This window comes from Entelurus aequoreus, linkage group LG09, assembly GCF_033978785.1.
Source record: "Entelurus aequoreus isolate RoL-2023_Sb linkage group LG09, RoL_Eaeq_v1.1, whole genome shotgun sequence".
Lineage (NCBI taxonomy): Eukaryota > Metazoa > Chordata > Actinopteri > Syngnathiformes > Syngnathidae > Entelurus > Entelurus aequoreus.
This window is the reverse complement of record NC_084739.1, coordinates 74,311,500-74,332,857: the sequence shown is the minus strand read 5'-3', so window position 1 is coordinate 74,332,857 and position 21,358 is coordinate 74,311,500. Positions and strand designations below refer to the sequence as shown.

General features: G+C 40.2%; 1 protein-coding gene across 3 annotated transcripts in view; it reads left to right on the top strand.

The window, feature by feature from the left end:
- itsn1 (intersectin 1 (SH3 domain protein)) overlaps positions 1-21,358 on the top strand; it is a 104,993-nt gene that overhangs the window by 81,730 nt on the left and 1,905 nt on the right. For 2 of the 3 annotated variants that reach the window (XM_062059326.1, XM_062059324.1), the window contains 13 exons: positions 7,643-7,764; positions 10,108-10,214; positions 10,393-10,494; positions 15,535-15,616; positions 15,695-15,793; positions 15,894-15,977; positions 16,086-16,169; positions 16,239-16,370; positions 19,386-19,466; positions 19,542-19,663; positions 19,724-19,806; positions 19,877-19,960; positions 20,038-20,102. In XM_062059326.1, the coding sequence (XP_061915310.1) occupies positions 7,643-7,764; positions 10,108-10,214; positions 10,393-10,494; positions 15,535-15,616; positions 15,695-15,793; positions 15,894-15,977; positions 16,086-16,169; positions 16,239-16,370; positions 19,386-19,466; positions 19,542-19,663; positions 19,724-19,806; positions 19,877-19,960; positions 20,038-20,102 (1,247 nt within the window). Of the gene's footprint in view, positions 851-7,642; positions 7,765-10,107; positions 10,215-10,392; positions 10,495-15,534; positions 15,617-15,694; positions 15,794-15,893; positions 15,978-16,085; positions 16,170-16,238; positions 16,371-19,385; positions 19,467-19,541; positions 19,664-19,723; positions 19,807-19,876; positions 19,961-20,037; positions 20,103-21,358 lie in introns of those variants that run through there. The other variant, XM_062059325.1, reaches the window with a different exon arrangement.

The following is a 21,358-nucleotide window of genomic DNA, read 5'->3' as shown; positions in this document are numbered from 1 at the left end:
TTTGTGGCTTTAAGGGACTTTCTGTCACTGTTAGAACCAGCGGCTCTCTGCTTCGACTTGTATTCCGACCTCGCTCTGGTTCAGCAGCTTTGCTCACCTGTCGGTCGAAAAGTACCGGCTCCGCCCCCTTCCCCTACTAACCCCTCCCGCTCCCCCACAGCTTCACAGAAAGACCCACTATCTGCCGGAGGACGACTCGCAATGCTTAAACTTTTAACGTGCTGGAGGAGGAAGGGGGCGCAGGGGAAGCCGGTCGCATTGAGTCACGTGTCGCACGGCGCCAGGAAGCGAGCAGCTGGAGCGCCGTCGCGGCTTAACAAAGCGGTAGCAAACTCAACTCGGTACAACGCTTGGGAATTTAACTGCACACACACAGTCGTTTTTAACATTTTAATGACGTATGTTTTTTTATGTTTAAGTGTTCTGTTGGCTTGTCTGTTGCTATGACGATCACACGCATACATTCGGTACTCGTGAATCATTCCAGCTGCTCTTGCTGCAAAGGTGTGTATTTGACACCAGGTTGGATTTTGCCTCATCCCTGACTTAAAGCCTGGTAAGTCCGAAAGAGAAAGAGATGATGCAGTATTATCTGCTCAAAGATGCTACCTAGTGCGAGTCCTGGATTGTCCCACTCCTCAGTGCTTCAGTCACACGCAGGATTCTCACAGGAATGAGGCAAGAATGCAACCGTACCTACTATGGTAGGACTTACCCACACACACACACACACACACACACACACACACACACACACACACACACACACACACACACACACACACACACACACACACGAGTCGACAAACAGGAGTTTTACCTTTTCTTTTTTGTAGCACTGTGACACACCGCAGAAAAGACAGAAGTGTCATGCACTAAAACTTTAAAGTTGCGTGTATTTTCCTCCTTGAGCCGTGATAACAAACCTAAATACTTTACGTTGCACACTTGTCATCCAACCTAATAGCGAACAAGGGAGGTGTGAATGTTTGGGAACATAACGATTTGATCTGATTCAGATTCCTGGGTAACGATTGGGAAGTGCCCGCCCCCCAATAAATATATATATATTTAAATATATATATATTTAAATATATATGTGTGTGTGTATATATATACAGTATATATATATATATTTTTTTTCACATATATATGTTTATGTATCTATATAATACACACATATATATGTATATATACACACATATATATGTAAAAATAATATATAAAAATATGTGTGTGTATATATACATGTGTATATATACACATATACACTACCGTTCAAAAGTTTGGGGTCACCCAAACAATTTTGTGGAATAGCCTTCATTTCTAAGAACAAGAATAGACTGTCGAGTTTCAGATGAAAGTTCTCTTTTTCTGGCCATTTTGAGCGTTTAATTGACCCCACAAATGTGATGCTCCAGAAACTCAATCTGCTCAAAGGAAGGTCAGTTTTGTAGCTTCTGTAACGAGCTAAACTGTTTTCAGATGTGTGAACATGATTGCACAAGGGTTTTCTAATCATCAATTAGCCTTCTGAGCCAATGAGCAAACACATTGTACCATTAGAACACTGGAGTGATAGTTGCTGGAAATGGGCCTCTATACACCTATGTAGATATTGCACCAAAAACCAGACATTTGCAGCTAGAATAGTCATTTACCACATTAGCAATGTATAGAGTGTATTTCTTTAAAGTTAAGACTAGTTTAAAGTTATCTTCCTTGAAAAATACAGTGCTTTTCCTTAAAAAAAAAGGACATTTCAATGTGACCCCAAACTTTTCAACGGTAGTGTATGTGTATATATACACATATGTATTTATACGTGTATATGTATATATACACACACACATATTTATATATATATATATATATATATATATATATATATATATATATATATATATATATACATGTTTATATATACACACATATATATACATAAAAATGTATAAATACACATGTATATAGACACAAATATATATACTTATATATGTATATATACACACGTGTATAGATGTATATATATACGTGTATATACTGTATACACACATGTACAGTATATGTATGTATATGTGTATATATGTATATATATACAAGTGTGTATATATATATATATATATATATATATACACACACGTATATATATATATATACGTTTATATATGTATATAGACATATATGTATATATTTACACACATATATATACATACATATTTTCTTCGATATCGATTTTCGAAAAAGTTAAAAGTCAAATTAGAATCGGAGTAAATAAGAATTGCGAATCGGGTGTAAATCCATTTTTTGTGCACCCCTAGTAAGCGGCAGATTTTCTCAAGGCCTATACTCGTACTGATGGGCAGTTACCATGACAACACAACCCATTTCCCCACATTCCCCCACCCCCCTCTCTCCTATTAGTTCCCATAGCAACAGACGAGTACTGTAGCGGTTGCCATATTTGATTGTTTTGTTTGTCCAGATGACAGTATTGTGATTTGAATGTTTACCCTTACAAGAGGAATGAAATGATCAACATTTCTTTTAAAAATTAGCACAGTTGTTATTAACCTGCTGGCACCGATGACGGTGCTCGCGCGCGCGCGTGTTTTACCGGGTCAAAGTCGATTGGGACTGGCAGTATTCTATTATTTTTTTAGCCTCGAAACAAACGAGCAGAGCGGCGCTCCTCATCAGCAGCAACCATTTTAGGTAGAGAGCTTTTATTTGGCCGTCCCGGATAAATTGAGTCGGCCGCCATCGTGGCGTTTAATAACTTTGCCGATGAATAAATGAACGTCATCAGACCGCACTTGTCAGTGCGCGTGCGTGTGCATGAGCGTGTGCAAACGAGGCGTGAGTGAGCTCTTTTATCAAAGATTTTATTAGCATACAGGATGAATGCATTGTACAGAATGTCAGCGCGGCGCTAATTAGTCCAATGTGCTCATTGGTGCAGATTTTAATGAAGCGGTGACTCTGACTGGTCCTGATGATTAAACGCTCTGAGACACACCGGTGACCCCTGTCCTCGTTACTCACACACACACACACATTCACACACACGCTCAATTCAAAATGGACAGTTTTACTGTTTGACTAAAGCTAATGCAAGTAACTGTTGCTTGATCATCAGAAGATCACAGCACTTGCACACAGTGGAACCTCCATTTACCAACCTAATTGGTTCATGAACATGGTTCGTTAATGGCAAAGTTTGTATAGTGTAGCAGAGTTCCCCATAAGAAACAATGGAAACATTCAGCCAAAAAGTGCTTTATTTTTTTGCAGCCTTTCACAGGCCAAATAATATAACGAGTCGGCACATAAATAATGTGGCAAGTTACTTAAAAAAGTGTGTTTGACCACATAAATGACGTGGCGGGACATATTAAACTTTGTGGCGGACCAAATTAATGATTTTGCAGGTCACATAAAATAATGTGGCGGACCCCATTTAATGATTTCGTCAAATGATGTGGCAGGCAACATACAATGATGTGGTGGGCCCTGTAAAATAATATGGCAGACCGAATAAATGATGTAGCAGGTCACAAAAAATAATGTGGCGGACTACGTTTAATGACTTAAAAGATTTCACAGGGCCACGATAAATGACAAGGCGCGCCACATACAATGATGTTGCGTGTCACATAAATTTTGTGGCAGGCCAAATTCATTACATTGCAGGCCATGTAAAATAATGTGGCGTACCACATAAATTATGTGGTAGGCCACATGAAATAATGTGGAGGACCACGTTAAATGACTTGGCGGCTCACAATAAAAGTTTTCACAGGGCCACAATACATGACAAGGCGGGCCACATTAAAGATGTGGTTGGCCGCATAAAATAATGTGGCAGGCCACGTAAAATAATGTGGCGGACCATATCAATTATGTGGTAGGCCTTATGAAATAATGTGGCGGGCCAAATAAATGATGTAGCAGGACACATAAAATAATGTGCTGGACCACGTTAAATGACTTGGCGGTTCACAAAAGATTTCACAAGGCCACAATAAATGACAAGGCGCGTCACGAACAATGATGTTGCGTGTCACATAAATTATGTAGTTTGCAACATACAATGATGTGGTGGGCCATGTAAAATAATATGGCAGACCGAATAAATGATGTAGCAGGTCACAAAAAATAATGTGGCGGACCACGTTTAATGACTTAAAAGATTTCACAGGGCCACAATAAATGACAAGGTGCCCCACATACAATGATGTTGCGTGTCACATAAATTATGTGGCAGGCCAAATTCATTACATTGCAGGCCATATAAAATAATGTGGCGGACCACATAAATTATGTGGTAGGCCATATGAAGTATTGTGGCGGACCACATAAATGATGTGGTAGGCCACATGAAATAATGTGGAGGACCATGTTAAATGACTTGGCGGCTCACAATGAAAGTTTAATGACTTAAAAGATTTCACAGGGCCACAATACATGACATCGCGGGCCGCATAAAATAATGTGGCAGGCCACATTAATTACATTGCAGGCCACATAAAATTATGTGGCGGACCGTATAAATTATGTGCTAGGCCTTATGAAATAATGTGGCGGGCCAAATAAATGATGTAGCAGGCCACATAAAATGACTTGGCGGTTCACAATAAAAGATTTCACAAGGCCACAATAAATGACAAGGCGCGCCACGAACAATGATGTTGCGTGTCACATAAATTATGTGGCAGGCCAAATTAATTACGTTGCAGGCCATGTAAAATAATGTGGCGGACCACATATTTGATTTGATAGGCCATATGAAATAATGTGGCGGACCACATAAATGATGTGGTCGGCCATATGAAATAATGTGGCGGACCACGTTAAATGACTTGGCGGCTCACAATGAAAGTTTTCACAGGGCCACAATAAATGACAAGGTGGTGATATGGCGGGTCACATAAAAGATGTGGTTGGCCGCATAGAATAACGTGGCAGGCCACATTAATTACGTTGCAGGCCACATACAATAATGTGGCAAACCATATAAATTATGTGGTAGGCCTCATGAAATAATGTGGCGGGCCAAATAAATGATGTAGCAGGCCACATAAAATGACTTGGCGGTTCACAATAAAAGATTTCACAAGGCCACAATAAATGACAAGGGGCGCCACGTACGATGATGTTGCGTGTCACATAAATTATGTGGCAGGCCAAATTAATTACGTTGCAGGCCATGTAAAATAATGTGGCGGACCACATATTTGATTTGGTAGGCCATATGAAATAATGTGGCGGACCACATAAATGATGTGGTCGGCCATATGAAATAATGTGGCGGACCACGTTAAATGACTTGGCGGCTCACAATAAAAGTTTTCACAGGGCCACAATAAATGACAAGGCGGGCCACATACAATGATATGGCGGGTCACATAAAAGATGTGGTTGGCCGCATAAAATAATGTGGCAGGCCACTTTAATTACGTTGCAGGCCACGTAAAATAACGTGGCGGACCATATCAATTATGTGGTAGGCATTATGAAATAATGTGGCGGGCCAAATAAATGATGTAGCAAGACACAAAATAATGTGGTGGACCACGTTAAATGACTTGGCGGTTCATAATAAAAAATTTCACAGGGCCACAATGATGTTGCGTGTCACATAAATTATGTGGTTTGCCACATAAATTATGTGGCAGGCCATGTAAAATAATGTGGTGGACCACATATTTGATTTGGTAGGCCATATGAAATAATGTGACGGACCACTGAAATGATGTGGTAGGCCATATGAAATAATGTGACGGACCACATAAATGATGTGGTAGGCCATATGAAATAATGTGACAGACCACATAAATGATGTGGTAGGCCATATGAAATAATATGGAGGACCACATTAAATGACTTGGCAGCTCACATAAAAGATGTGGTTGGCCGCGTAAAATAATGTGGCCAATTACGTTGCAGGCCAAATTAAATGATGTGGTAGGCCTTGTGAAATAATGTGGCGGGCCAAATAAATGATGTAGCAGGCTACATAAAATAATGTGGTGGACAAAATAAATGATGTAGAAGGTCACATAAATTAATGTGGCGGACCACTTTAAATGACTTGGCGGCTCACAATAAAGGTTTTCACAGGGCCACAATAAATGACAAGGCGGGCCACATAAAAGATGTGGTTGGCCGCTTAAAATCATGTGCTGGGCCACATAAATGAAGTGGCAGGCCATGTAAAATAGTGTGGCGGGCCAAATAAATGATGTAGCAGGCCACAAAAATAATGTGGTGGACCAAATAAATGATGTAGAAGGTAACATAAATTAATGTGGCGGATGACGTTAAATGACTTGGTGGCTCACAATAAAAGTTTTCACAGGGCCACGATAAATGACAAGGCGGGCCACATTCAATATGTCGGGTCACATAAAAAATGTGGTTGGCCGCATAAAATCATGTGCTGGACCACATAAATGAAGTGACAGGCCACATAAAATAATGTGGCGGACCACATAAATTATGTGGTAGGCCATGTAAAATAATGTGGAGGACCACGTTAAATGACTTGGCGGCTCTCAATAAAAGTTTTCACAGGGCCACAATAAATGACAAGGCGGGCCACATAGAAGATGTGGTTGGCTGCATAAAATAATGTGGCGGACCATATAAATTATGTGGTAGGCCTTATGAAATAATGTGGCGGGCCAAATAAACGATGTAGCGGACCATATAAATTATGTGGTAGGCCTTATGAAATAATGTGGCGGGCCAAATAAACGATGTAGCATGCCACGTAAAATAATGTTGTGGCCCAAATAAATGATGTAGAAGGTCACATAAATTGATGTGGCGGGCCACATTAAATGACTTGGCGGCTCACAATAAAAGTTTTAACAGGGCCATAATAAATAACAAGGCGGGCCACATAAAAGATGTGGTTGGCCGCATAAAATCATGTGCTGGACCACATAAATGAAGTGGCAGGCCACATAAAATAATTTGGCAGACTATATAAATGATGTGGTAGGCCATATAAAATAATGTGGCGGGCCAAATAAATTATGTAGCAGGCCATATAAAATAATGTGGTGATGACATTAAATTATTTTGCAAGGCTACTATAAATGAAAAGGCGGGCCACATCTTCTTCCTGTATAAGTCTAAGTCCACAGCGATTCCCTCCTTCTTTCCAGGCTGCTTTGTTTGACCTACATTGAGTTAGCAAAATAAACAAAACTTGGTTAATGGCGAGAAAAGAAACACGCCGACAAGCGGCGACCGAGTAATGGACGGCATAAACTGGATGTGACGTAGGGGGGAGGCTCCGCCTCTTCCAAATGGCCGCGCCCCTTGTATACTGTACTGCACAGGAAGTGATGTCATCAAAACGTCAGCGAATGAATGAAGGAAGCGTTCGCACAAAGAGGAATATTTGGCGCGATGTAAAAGTTGGTTGAGTGAAAAGTTTGCACATCGAGGTTCCACCGTTTGTGCGTCACTCGGGGATTAATGTTCCGTGAAAGGAAGAGCACCATAAGTAAACCTTGCTAGTTTTAAGAAGGAAATGAGTGTTTTGACCTCAGGTATGTATCTGGCCATTCCTCTTGATAGTCCTCGCTTGTTGGCTCGCGTGTGTCATGCCGCCGCCTGTGGCGTGTTGCAGGGTGCGCCGACCTCCACCTGCTGGACATGCTGAGTCCCATGGAGAGGAAGCGGCAGGGATACATCCATGAGCTCATCGTCACCGAGGAGAACTACGTCAACGACCTGCAGCTCGTCACCGAGGTGAAAACGCTCGCACCATTTGCGGACATGCAGTGTGGGTTGGCATGGGTATCGAATCCAGAACTTTGTGTATGTTTTTGTTTCCATGTTTCCATATCATATGCAAGTAGCCAGCGGTTAAATTAGGTGCCATTTTGTCACCATCTGGTGGCCAACGAAAGTAACTCAAGCCAGTGACCACTAATTGTACATCCATATGATTACATACACAGCATTTACTTATATGACCAAACCAAACAACCTTCCCTAGTCATGATGGGAAAATGCAAAACACACTTACCCATGTTTGGTGCATTTTAGTTGCTTGATATTTCTGATGGATTAAAAAAAATGGATTGCCTCTCCAACAAAAGTAAGGTTCCACTTTTCTAAAAATGTGCTAGTTCGATGCTAATATACATACCAGTGACCACTAATTGTACATCTATATGATTACCTGCACATAATTTCTTATATGATCACCAAACAACCTTCCCTAGTCATGGTGCAGAAAACAAACAAACATGGTTACACATAACACCTTCTGCTCATTGAACTTTGTGGATATTATAAAAAATAAAACTCCAATCAGTATTAAAAAACACTTACCCATGTTTGGTGCATTTTAGCTGCTTGATATTTCTGATGGATTAAAAAAAGATATAAACTGACTCGCCAACAAAAGTAAGGTTTCACTTTTCTAAAAATGTGCTAGTTTGATGCTAATATACATACCAGTGACCACATCTATATGATTAAATGCGCAGAATTTGCTTATATGATCAACACCAAACAACCTTCCCTAGTCATGGTGCAGAAAACAAACAAACATGGTCACACAACACATCCTGCTCATTGAACTTTGTGGATATTATAAAAATAAAAATAAAAACTCCAATCAGCATTTAAAAAAATCTAAATTAAACCGATTTAAATTCATTGCAAAGCATTATGGGAAAATAAAAAAAAACACGCTTTCCGCACTTACCCATGTTTGGTGCATTTTAGCTGCTTCATATTTCTGATGGATTAAAACAAATGGATTGCCTCTCCAACAAAAGTAAGGTTCCACTTTTCTAAAAATGTGCTAGTTTGATGCTAATATACATACCAGTGACCACTAATTGTACATCTATATGATTACATGCACATAATTTACTTATATGATCAACACCAACCAACCTTCCCTAGTCATGGTGCAGAAAACAAATAAACATGGTTACACTTAACACATCCTGCTCATTGAACTTTGTGGATATTATAAAAATAAAAATAAAAACTCCAATCAGTATGTAAACAAATCTAAATTAAACCCATTTAAATTCATTACAAAGCATGATGGGAAAATGCAAAACACGCTCTCCACACTTACCCATGTTTGGCGCATTTTAGCTGCTTGATATTTCTGATGGATTAAAAAAATATATAAACTGACTCACCAACAAAATTAAGGTTTTACTTTTCTAAAAATGTGGTAATTTGATGCGAATACACATACCAGTGACCACTAATTGTACAGCCATATGATTACATGCACAGCATTTACTTATATGACCAACACCAAACAACCTTCCCTAGTCATGGTGCAGAAAACACAAACATGGTCACACATAACACATCCTGCTCATTGAACTTTGTGGATATTATTAAAAAAAACAAAAAACCCGCCAATCAGCATAAAAAAATAAATGAATTGAACCCATTTAAATTCATTACAAAGCATGATGGGAAAATGCAAAACACGCTCTCCACACTTACCCATGTTTGGCGCATTTTAGCTGCTTGATATTTCTGATGGATTAAAAAAATATATAAACTGACTCACCAACAAAAGTAAGGTTTCACTTTTCTAAAAATGTGCTAGTTTGACGCTAATACACATACGCTTCGTTAGTGACATGCTACTAATTAGTACTGCCGATTTTACATGGCGGTTTCAAAACCTCCAAATTTGGTACTGAAAACTACAACGAAGAATCAAACGTCTGGTGCGTAATGAGTACAATACTTACAGTATTAACACTTTTAAGGGCCCAACAAGAAAACACACCACAAACTATACACTACTGCCATCTAACGTCTTGGACTTATAAGGGGGGCATGCGGTTTGAAGCTGAGTTAAAGACAAGGCAAGAAGCAAATCAGGGCAGATAACAGAGGGGGAGGGAGATGCGTCCACCTTTGTTGAGAGCCAGATGGAAACACACATAATTCCCCCAAAATTGGTATCAATTTCCAGGTACCAGGGATTGATACCGTGTGCGTTCAAATGTGACATAAGTATTTGACACCTTGCTGAGTATAATTTTACGACGGAGTCCAAGTTGCATTAATTTAACTGAAGCTCCTCGACCTTCTGCGCAGGTCTTCCACAAGCCTCTGCTGGACTGTGAGCTGCTGAACGAGAAGGAGGTGGCCATGATCTTTGTCAACTGGAAGGAGCTCATCATGTGCAACATCAAGCTGCTCAAGTAAGCCATGGCCACGGTTTTTGACACAGCCCAGAACAGGGGTGCAAACCTTTGGGCAACTTGCGATCCCATCCGGTTCCTGGGGTGACGATGCCTTTCAGTATCGCTTCTCCATTCAACATGTTGACGTTCCACAAAAAAACAAAAACTTGCACCCAAACAAACGTGTTGTCCTCAGAGCTCTCCGGGTGAGGAAGAAGATGTCGGGTGATCGCATGCCGGTGAAGATGATTGGTGACATCCTGACCAATCAGCTGCCACACATGCAGCCATACATCAGGTGACCACACACACACACACACCAGGACCAGGACCAGGGGTCTACACTGCAAAAAGTCAGTGTTCAAAAACAAGAAACAAAAATACAAAAAATGAGGGGTATTTTATTTGAACTAAGCAAAATTGTCTGCCAATAGAACAAGAAAATTTGGCTTGTCAAGACTTTCCAAAACAAGTAAAATTAAAGCTGCAAGCAGCGTTGGTCGGTCCGCATTTTGGCAGGTGCTAGTCCTAATTAGATCGCAATTTCCGCCAGTCCTGATGTGTGTAAAAAGTTTGGTGAGTTTTGAAGCATTTTAAGGCGGACAAATTACAGCTCAAAGAGGCAAAAATTAGTGTTTTTATGAAACTTTTGTTTTGAAGGGGTGATTGCCAACTTCCTGTTGATTTTTGCTGAAGGATGTCTGTGTATGAAATCTAGCTCTAAGTCAGACCTACAGAGAGGTATTTGTTGCATGTCTCTACGATATTCGTACTGGGAGTTAGAGGAAGTTGTGTCTGTGTTTTTTTCCTAGGTGCTGCGGCACAGTGGTTCTTTTCTTTGAAGGCTCGTAAAATCAAAACGGTAGCACGTATCAAAACGCCGTCGTCAACTTTTAATCAGAAGGGTTCAATCTCTTTCCTGTAGTAGTTTGAAGCCGAAACGACAAACGCGCTCAGAGGAGATAATGTTTGATGTTTGGTGACCGCTTTGTACAAAAATTTTGTTTTGAAGTGGGGATATCAAACTTCCTGTTAATTTTTGCTGAAGGATGTCAATCTATGAAATGTAGGTCTAAGTGAGACCTACATAGAGGTTTTTGTTTCATGTCTCTAAGACGTTCCTACCGGAAGTTACGAGCAGTTTTGTCTGATTTTTCCTCTGAGGAGCAGTTTTGTCTCAGTTTTATTAGAGCGCAATTTTGAGTTTTGGGGTTCGGTTTTTTTTTAGATCGCAATTTCCACCAGTCCCGATGTGTGTGAAAAGTTTGGTGAGTTTTGAAGTATTTTAAGGGGCTCAAATTAGAGGTCAGAGAGGCAAAAATGAGTGTGTTTAGTCATTTTTTGTGTTGAAGGGGAAATTGCCAACTTCCTGTTGGTTTTTGCCCGAGGATGTGAAATTATGAAATGTAGGTCTAAGTCAGACCTACATAGAGGTTTTTGTTTCATGTCTCTACGACCTTCCTAGTGGGAGTTACAGGCAGTTAGAGCGCAATTTTGATTTTTCAGGTTTGGTTTTTTTATTAGATGGCAATTTTCGCAGGTCCTGATGTGTGTCAAATTTGGTGAGTTTTGAAGCATGTTAAGTGGGTCAAATTAGAGTTTTTTGTGGGGTCGGTATAATAGTAATAAAACCTTACAATAACAATAGGTTCCTTTGTACCTGTACAAAGGACTCCCTGTGGGAGTCCTTTATACAGGGTACAGGCGGACCCTAATTAAAGCTGCAAGCAGCGATGGACGGGACCTCCGCAGCGGTTCTTTGAGGGCTCATAAAATCCAAACCGGAGCAGTAATTAAAACTCTTTCATCGACTTTTATTCTCTCTCCTGTGATAATTTGAAGCCGACACGACAAACGCGCTCAGAGGAGATAATGTTTGAAAAAAGGTGACTGTTTTTACTCAATTTTGTTTTCAAGGGGGAATTTCAAACTTCCTGTTGATTTTTGCTGGGGGTTGTCAGTGTATGAAATATAGGTCTAAGTGAAACCTAAATAGAGGTTTTTGTTTCATGTCTCTACGACATTCCTACTGGGAGTTAGAGGCAGTTTTGTCTGTGTTTTCTTCCTAGGGGGCGCTAGAGCGCAATTTTGCGTTTTGGGGTTTGATTTTTTGATTAGATCGCAATTTTCGCCAGTCCTGATGTGTGTGTCCAATTTGGTGAGTTTTGAAGCATGTTAAGGGGGTCAAATTACAGCTCAAAGAGGCGGCGGTATAATAATAAAACGCTAGAAATACAATAGGGTCCTCTGTCCCAAAGGGACTCAGTCCCTAATTAGCTAACCTCAATGAACCCAAAAATACCTTAAAATAAGTATATTCTTACTAATAACAAGTGTACTACTATATGAGTACGTATTTTCTATTGTTTCATTGAAAATAAAACAGCAAAGTCCATTTGGCTGTCATCTGTTTTAATTATGAGACACAATTGTGTCAAAGTCATGATTTTTTTTTTCATGCTTGAAATACGAAATTATTACTTTAAAAAAGTAGTTTTATACTTGTGAGTGTTGATGACACAGCTTTGCAACAGTTAATATTCTAGTTTCAAGCATGTTTTACTCAATATAGGTCATAAAATCTCAGCAACAAGCTGTAATATCTTACTGAGATCATTTAGGACCAAAACCCTTAAAACAAGTAAAACACTCTAACAAAGTCTTATGTATGGCCGCGCAAGTCCCAAAATGTCCATAGCACACCCAGCCGAGTCCCACGGGGAGGGGGGATACAAGTTGGAAAAGTCTGCAAAAGTCCCAAAAATGTTCAAAATACCTACCCAGGTTCGAGTCCCACAAGTCCCGCCGCCGGCCGGGATGCCCAGAATGTCCAAAACTCACCCAGCAAAGTCCCACGGGAAGGCGGGGATAAAAGTGAGAAAAGTCGGTAAAAATGTTCAAAAATCACACCCGGGTTCGAGCACTCCATGTTGGACTTGAACCTGCGTAGGTATTTTGAAAATTTTGGGGACTTTTGCTGACTTTTCCAACTTTTATCCCCCCTCCCTGTGGTACTCAACTTGGTGTGTTATGGACATTTTGGGCATCCCGGGACTTGCGCGGCGGGACTTGTGGGACTCGAACCTGGGTAGGTATTTTGGACAAAATTGGGACTTTTGACCATTTTGGCCGCCTTTTCCCCTTTTCTTCCCCGCCCTTCTGTGCACCATTGCTGGGTGTGTTTTGGACATTTGGAAAAAAATAGTTTCAAGCATGTTTTATTTAATATAGGTCATCAAATCTCAGCAACAAGCTGTAATATCTTACTGAGATCATTTAGGACCAAAACCCTTAAAACAAGTGAAACACTCTAACAAAGTCTTATGTATGGCCGCGCAAGTCCTGGGATGCCCAAAATGTCCATAACACACCCAGCCGAGTCCCACGGGGAGGGGGGATAAAAGTTGGAAAAGTCGGCAAAAGTCCCAAAAATGTTTAAAATACCTACCCAGGTTCGAGTCCCACAAGTCCCGCCGCCGGCCGGGATGCCCAAAATGTCCAAAATGCGCCGAGCAAAGTCCCACAGGAAGGCGGGGAGAAAAGTGAGAAAGGTCGGTAAAATGTTCAAAAATCACACCCGGGTTCGAGCACTCCATGTTGGACTTGAACCTGCGTAGGTATTTTGAAAATTTTGGGGACTTTTGCTGACTTTTCCAACTTTTATCCCCCCTCCCTGTGGTACTCAACTTGGTGTGTTATGGACATTTTGGGCATCCCGGGACTTGCGCGGCGGGACTTGTGGGACTCGAACCTGGGTAGGTATTTTGGACAAAATTGGGACTTTTGACCATTTTGGCCGCCTTTTCCCCTTTTCTTCCCCGCCCTTCTGTGCACCATTGCTGGGTGTGTTTTGGACATTTGGAAAAAAATAGTTTCAAGCATGTTTTATTTAATATAGGTCATCAAATCTCAGCAACAAGCTGTAATATCTTACTGAGATCATTTAGGACCAAAACCCTTAAAACAAGTGAAACACTCTAACAAAGTCTTATGTATGGCCGCGCAAGTCCCGGGATGCCCAAAATGTCCATAACACACCCAGCCGAGTCCCACGGGGAGGGGGGATAAAAGTTGGAAAAGTCGGCAAAAGTCCCAAAAATGTTTAAAATACCTACCCAGGTTCGAGTCCCACAAGTCTCGCCGCCGGCCGGGATGCCCAAAATGTCTAAAACGCGCCCAGCAAAGTCCCACGGGAAGGCGGGGAGAAAAGTGAGAAAAGTCGGTAAAATGTTAAAAAATCACACCCATGTGGGACTTGAACCTGGGTAGGTATTTTGAACATTTTTGGGACTTTTGCCGACTTTTCCAACTTTTATCCCCCCTCCCCGTGGTACTCGACTTGGTGTGTTATGGACATTTTGGGCATCCCGGGACTTGTGCGGCCGGCGACGGGACTTGTGGGACTCGAACCTGGGTAGGTATTTTGGACAAAATTGGGACTTTTGACCATTTTGGCCACCTTTCCCCCTCTTCTTCCCCGCCTTCCTGTGCACCATTGCTGGGTGTGTTTTGGACATTTGAACAAAAATAGTTTCAAGCATGTTTTATTCAATATACACTACCGTTCAAAAGTTTGGGGTCACATTGAAAGGTCCTTATTTTTGAAGGAAAAGCACTGTACTTTTCAATGAAGATAACTTTAAACTAGTCTTAACTTTAAAGAAATACACTCTATACATTGCTAATGTGGTAAATGACTATTCTAGCTGCAAATGTCTGGTTTTTAGTGCAATATCTACATAGGTGTATAGAGGCCCATTTCCAGCAACTATCACTCCAGTGTTCTATTGGTACAATGGGTTTGCTCATTGGCTCAGAAGGCTAATTGATGATTAGAAAATCCTTGTGCAATCATGTTCACACATCTGAAAACAGTTTAGCTTGTTACAGAAGCTACAAAACTGACCTTCCTTTGAGCAGATTGAGTTTCTGGAGCATCACATTTGTGGGGTCAATTAAACGCTCAAAATGGCCAGAAAAAGAGAACTTTCATCTGAAACTCGACAGTCTATTCTTGTTCTTAGAAATGAAAGCTATTCCACAAAATTGTTTGGGTGACCCCAAACTTTTGAACGGTAGTGTAGGTCATCAAATCTCAGCAACAAGCTGTAATATCTTACTGAGATCATTTAGGACCAAAACCCTTAAAACAAGTAAAACACTCTAACATAAAATCTGCTAAGTGAGAAGAATGATCTTATCAGACAGAAAATAAGCAAATATCACCCTTATTTGAGATATTTCATCTTATTTAGATTTCAGTTTTTGCAGTGTACAGTTTTACTTTTAATCTCGTGGTCCAGTGTGAAAGACTTGATGGGTGTACATGTGGTGGCAGGTTCTGCTCGTGTCAGCTGAACGGAGCCACGCTGATCCAGCAGAAAACTGACGACAACCCCGAAATCAAAGACTTCCTCAAGGTATCTGTCCGTCCATCTGTCCAACGACTCCATGAACCAGCCCTGAGAAGCCATCTTGTCCCTTGGTCTTTGTGTCAGAGGTTAGCCATGGACCCTCGCTGTAAGGGCATGCCTCTGTCCAGCTTCCTGCTCAAACCCATGCAGAGAGTCACGCGATACCCACTCATCATCAAGAACGTACGTATCACACACACACACACACACACACACACACACACACACACACACACACACACACACACACACACACACGTTGAATTCCATCTGCCGCCAACAGATCTTGGAAAACACTCCAGAGTCTCATCCTGACCACAGCCACCTGAAGGCCGCCCTGGAGAAAGCCGAGGAGCTTTGCTCTCAGGTGACCTTTGACTTACTTTTAGCCGGTGGTCACGCCAGAACGTCGTCATGGTTACCACTGTGGTAGTGGAGGAGGAGAGGAAGTGATGCGAGCGGCTGTTGTGTTCAGGTGAACGAGGGCGTGCGGGAGAAGGAGAACTCTGACCGTCTGGAGTGGATCCAGGCTCATGTTCAGTGTGAAGGCCTGTCTGAGGTTCTTCTTCTTCTTCTTCTTGGTCACGTCCAAGCAAGAACTCCTCTTCATGTGTGTCGTTTCTTGCAGCAACTGGTCTTCAACTCCGTCACCAACTGTTTGGGTCCCAGGAAGTTCCTCCACAGCGGCAAACTTTTCAAAGCCAAGAGCAGCAAGGAGCTCTACGGCTTCCTCTTCAACGACTTCCTGCTGCTCACACAGGTGCACACACACAACTGAAAATGAAACACAGTGGAACCTCGACTGACAACTTCATTGGTTCTTGAACAGGGTTTGTAAATGGAAAAGTGTGTATATTGAAGCAGACGTCCACATAAGAAACAACTGACAACTTAATTGGTTCTTGAACAGGGTTTTTAAATGGAAACGTTTGTATATTGAAGCAGAGTTCCACATAAGAAACAACTGACAACTTACTTGGTTCTTGAACAGGGTTTGTAAATAGAAAAGTTTGTATATTGAAGCAGAGTTCCACATAAGAAACAACTGGCAACTTAATTGGTTCTTGAACAGGGTTTGTAAATGGAAACGTTTCTATATTGAAGCAAAGTTACACATAAGAAACAACTGACAACTTAATTGGTTCTTGAACAGGGTTTTTAAATGGAAAAGTTTGTATATTGAAGCAGAGTTCCACATAAGAAACAACTAGCAACTTAATTGGTTCTTGAACAGGGTTTGTAAATGGAAAAGTTTGTATATTGAAGCAGACGTCCACATAAGAAACAACTGACAACTTACTTGGTTCTTGAACAGGGTTTTTTAAATGGAAAAGTTGGTATATTGAAGCAGACGTCCACATAAGAAACAACTGGCAACTTAATTGGTTCTTGAACAAGGTTTTTAAATGGAAAAGTTTGTATATTGAAGCAGACGTCCACATAAGAAACAACTGACAACTTACTTGGTTCTTGAACAGGGTTTTTAAATGGAAAAGTTTGTATATTGAAGCAGAGTTCCACATAAGAAACAACTGGCAACTTAATTGGTTCTTGAACAGGGTTTTTAAATTGAAAAGTTTGTATATTGAAGCAGAGTTCCACATAAGAAACAACTGACAACTTACTTGGTTCTTGAACAGGGTTTGTAAATAGAAAAGTTTGTATATTGAAGCAGAGTTCCACATAAGAAACAACTGGCAACTTAATTGGTTCTTGAAAAGGGTTTGTAAATGGAAACGTTTCTATATTGAAGCAAAGTTACACATAAGAAACAACTGACAACTTAATTGGTTCTTGAACAGGGTTTTTAAATGGAAAAGTTTGTATATTGAAGCAGAGTTCTACATTAGAAACAACTAGCAACTTAATTGGTTCTTGAACAGGGTTTGTAAATGGAAAAGTTTCTATATTGAAGCAAAGTTACATATAAGAAACAACTGGCAACTTAATTGGTTCTTGAACAGGGTTTTTTAAATGGAAAAGTTTGTATATTGAAGCAAAGTTACACCTAAGAAACAACTGACAACTTAATTGGTTCTTGAACAGGGTTTGTAAATGGAAAAGTGTGTATATTGAAGCAAAGTTACCCATAAGAAACAACTGACAACTTAATTGGTTCTTGAACAGGGTTTTTAAATAGAAAAGTTTGTATATTGAAGCAGAGTTCCACATAAGAAACAACTAGGAACTTAATTGGTTCTTGAACAGGGTTTGTAAATAGAAACGTTTGTATATCGAAGCAGAGTTCCACATAAAAACAACTGACAACTTCATTGATTCTTGAACAGGGTTTTTAAATGGAAAAGTTTGTATATTGAAGCAGAGTTCCACATAAGAAACAACTAGCAACTTAATTGGTTCTTGAACAGGGTTTGTAAATGGAAAAGTTTCTATATTGAAGCAAAGTTACACATAAGAAACAACTGGCAACTTAATTGGTTCTTGAACTGGGTTTTTTAAATGGAAAAGTGTGTATATTAAAGCAGACGTCCACATAAGAAACAACTGGCAACTTAATTGGTTCTTGAACTGGGTTTTTTAAATGGAAAAGTGTGTATATTGAAGCAAACGTCCACATAAGAAACAACTGGCAACTTAATTGGTTCTTGAACAGGGTTTGTAAATGGAAAAGTTTCTATACTGAAGCAAAGTTACACATAAGAAACAACTGACAACTTACTTGGTTCTTGAACAGGGTTTTTAAATGGAAAAGTTTGTATATTGAAGCAGAGTTCCACATAAGAAACACCTGACATCTTAATTGGTTCTTGAACAGGGTTTGTAAATGGAAACAGTTTGTATATTGAGCAGAGTTCCACACAAGACTGTATGTAATAATGTATAGTGTGTGACATTTGACAGTGTAGTCTTCCTCTTGTTTTTTTTTCTTTTTCTTATTTTTTTTTCCTTTTTGTTTTTCTTAGTTTGTCTTTGTTTTTCTTATTTTCTTTATTTTTATTTCATTTTCCCCCTTTTTCCTTTCTGTATTTTTTCCTTTTTCTTATTTTTTCCCTTCTTGTTTTTCTTTCTTTTTCTTTTTGTGTACTTTTTTCTTTTCCCTCTTTTTTCTTTTTCTTTTTTCCTCTTTTTCCCTTATTCTTCCTTAATTTTTTTCTTTTTGTTTTTGTTTTTCTTCTTTTTTCCTTTTTCTTCTTTTGCTTTTTTCCCTTTTTCTTTTATTTATTTTTCTTTGTCTTCTTTTTCTTTTTCTATTTTTATTATTTTCTCTTTTTCTTTATTTTATTTCTTTTTCAGTTTTTTCTTCTTTTCTTTATTTTTTTTTTATTGTTTTTCTTCTTTTTCTTTTTCTGTTTTTCTTGTTTTCCCTTTTCTTTTATTTCTTTTTTCTTTGTCTTCTTCTTTCCTTCTTCTTTTTTTCATTTTTCTTACTCTCTTTTTTTTAAACTTTTTTTTTTCTTTATTTTTTTCCTTTTCTCTTTTTTCTTCTTTTCTTAATTATTTTTCTTTTTCTTCTTTTTCGTCTTTCTTTTTGTAATTTTTTCCCCTTCCTTTTTTCTTTTCCATCCCTTTATTTGTTATTTTTCCTTTTTATTTTTCTTCTTTTTTTCCCCCATTTCTTCTTTTTCCTTTTTTTTCGTTCTTTATCTTCTTTTTTCCTTTTTCTCTTCCATATTCTTCTTGTCTTGTGTGTCTTGTAGTGAGTACTTCCTGTCACTGACAATGCGTACTTAGGCACTGAAAAGACTCAGCGTCAGTCTGCAAGTGTCTTCTTGTGTTTTGTGTTAACGTTCCTTCCTTTCCTTCCATCCGTCAGGTGACCAAGCCTCTGGGTTCCTCCGGCTCTGATAAAGTCTTCTCGTCCAAAACGCACCTGCAGTACCGCATGTACAAGACGGTGAGACCAGACTTCAAGTGTGTCACTTCCTGTTGCGTGGAGCGTGTGTGTGAGGATCTTTGTGCTGTCCTCCAGCCCATCTTCCTCAACGAAGTGTTGGTGAAACTCCCCACGGATCCTTCGGGAGACGAGCCTCTCTTCCACATCTCCCACATCGACAGAGTTTACACGCTGAGAGCCGAGAGCATCAATGAGCGGTGAGCGGCCTGACAAGGTTTGCGGCGGCGTCACGTGACGGGTGCTGGTTGTGTGTGCAGGACGGCGTGGGTGCAGAAGATCAAGGCGGCTTCCGAGCTCTTCATTGAGACGGAGAAGAAGAAGCGGGAGAAAGCTTATCTCGGTATTCACCACGTCCATCCTTTGAAGTACATTGTGCTGTCCCTAACTCCGCCCCCTCGCCCCTCCTTCAGTGCGCTCCCAGAGGGCGACCGGCATCGGAAGGCTGATGGTCAACATCGTGGAGGGAATCGAGCTCAAACCGTGTCGCTCGCACGGTAACAAGCACTCTCAGAGTTGGCCCACTCCAAGATGTCGCTGGAAGTGAGCGGGAGGTGTTTGACTTGTGTTGCAGGGAAAAGTAACCCCTACTGTGAGGTCACCATGGGCTCTCAGTGCCACATCACCAAAACACTGCAGGTACACATTCTTCTCTTCGTGGTAGCACTTAGCATGTTAGCCACACGCATTCTAATAAACACACACATTTACCATCACCTGATTGTTTTGGTCACGTCTCGTGGCCAATACTACTGTGGTATTGATACTTTTTCTTCATTTGGCAATTTTTATGCTTGAAAATGCTTCATTTCGGGCAAATATACGTAGAATATAATTTGTTAACGATAACAAAGCTAAGATATGGATGTTCAGATAATTTAGCGCCGTGATTTTTAAACAGTGGTATGCATACCGCCAGTGGTACGTGGGCTCCATTGAGTGGTACGCCGAAAAATTTACTTTATTAAATAATTCAAACACAGTGTTAGTGTTCAAACTGTGTGTAACGTTACAGTGGCCAAAACGATGAAATATACCAGTTCAATAAAACCTCTGCCTTGTTTTTAATGACTACGTAGGCTTACTAGGCTACTGTGTTTGTATATTGGTCATTTAAGTTAAAGGTAAAGTACCCATGATTGTCACATGTGGCGAAATTACCCTCTGCATTTGACCCATCACCCTTGATCACCCCCTGGGAGGTGAGGGGAGCAGTGAGCAGCAGCGGTGGCCGCGCCCGGGAATCGTTTTTGGTGATTTAACCCCCAATTTCAACCATTGATGCTGAGTGCCAAACAGGGAGGTAATGGGTCCCATTTTTATAGTCTTTGGTATGACTCGGCCGGGGTTTGAACTCACGACCTACCAATCTCCGGGCGGACACTCACAAGTGTGTGTGTGTGTGTGTGTGTGTGTGTGTGTGTGTGTGTGTGTGTGTGTGTGTGTGTGTGTGTGTGTGTTGGCAATACTTACTTAATGGGGACATCTTTAGGGGACCTCTGACGGTATGGGGACAAAAAAATAGGTGCCCTAAAGCAGTGGTCCCCAACCACCGGTCCGTGGATCGATTAGTACCGGGCCGCACAAGAATTAAAAATAAAACTAAATTTTAAAAAATATATATATATATACCGGTATATAGTTATTTATTTATTTATTAAATCCATATAAAAAACACAAGATACACTTACAATTAGTACACCAACCAAAAAAAACTCCCTCCCCCATTCACACTCAGTCACACAAAAGGGTTGTTTCTTTCTGTTATTAATATTCTGGTTCCTACATTATATATCAATATATATCAATACAGTCTGCAAGGAATACAGTCCGTAAGCACATATGATTGTATTTTTTTATGACAAAAAAAAAATAAAAATAATAATAATAATTAT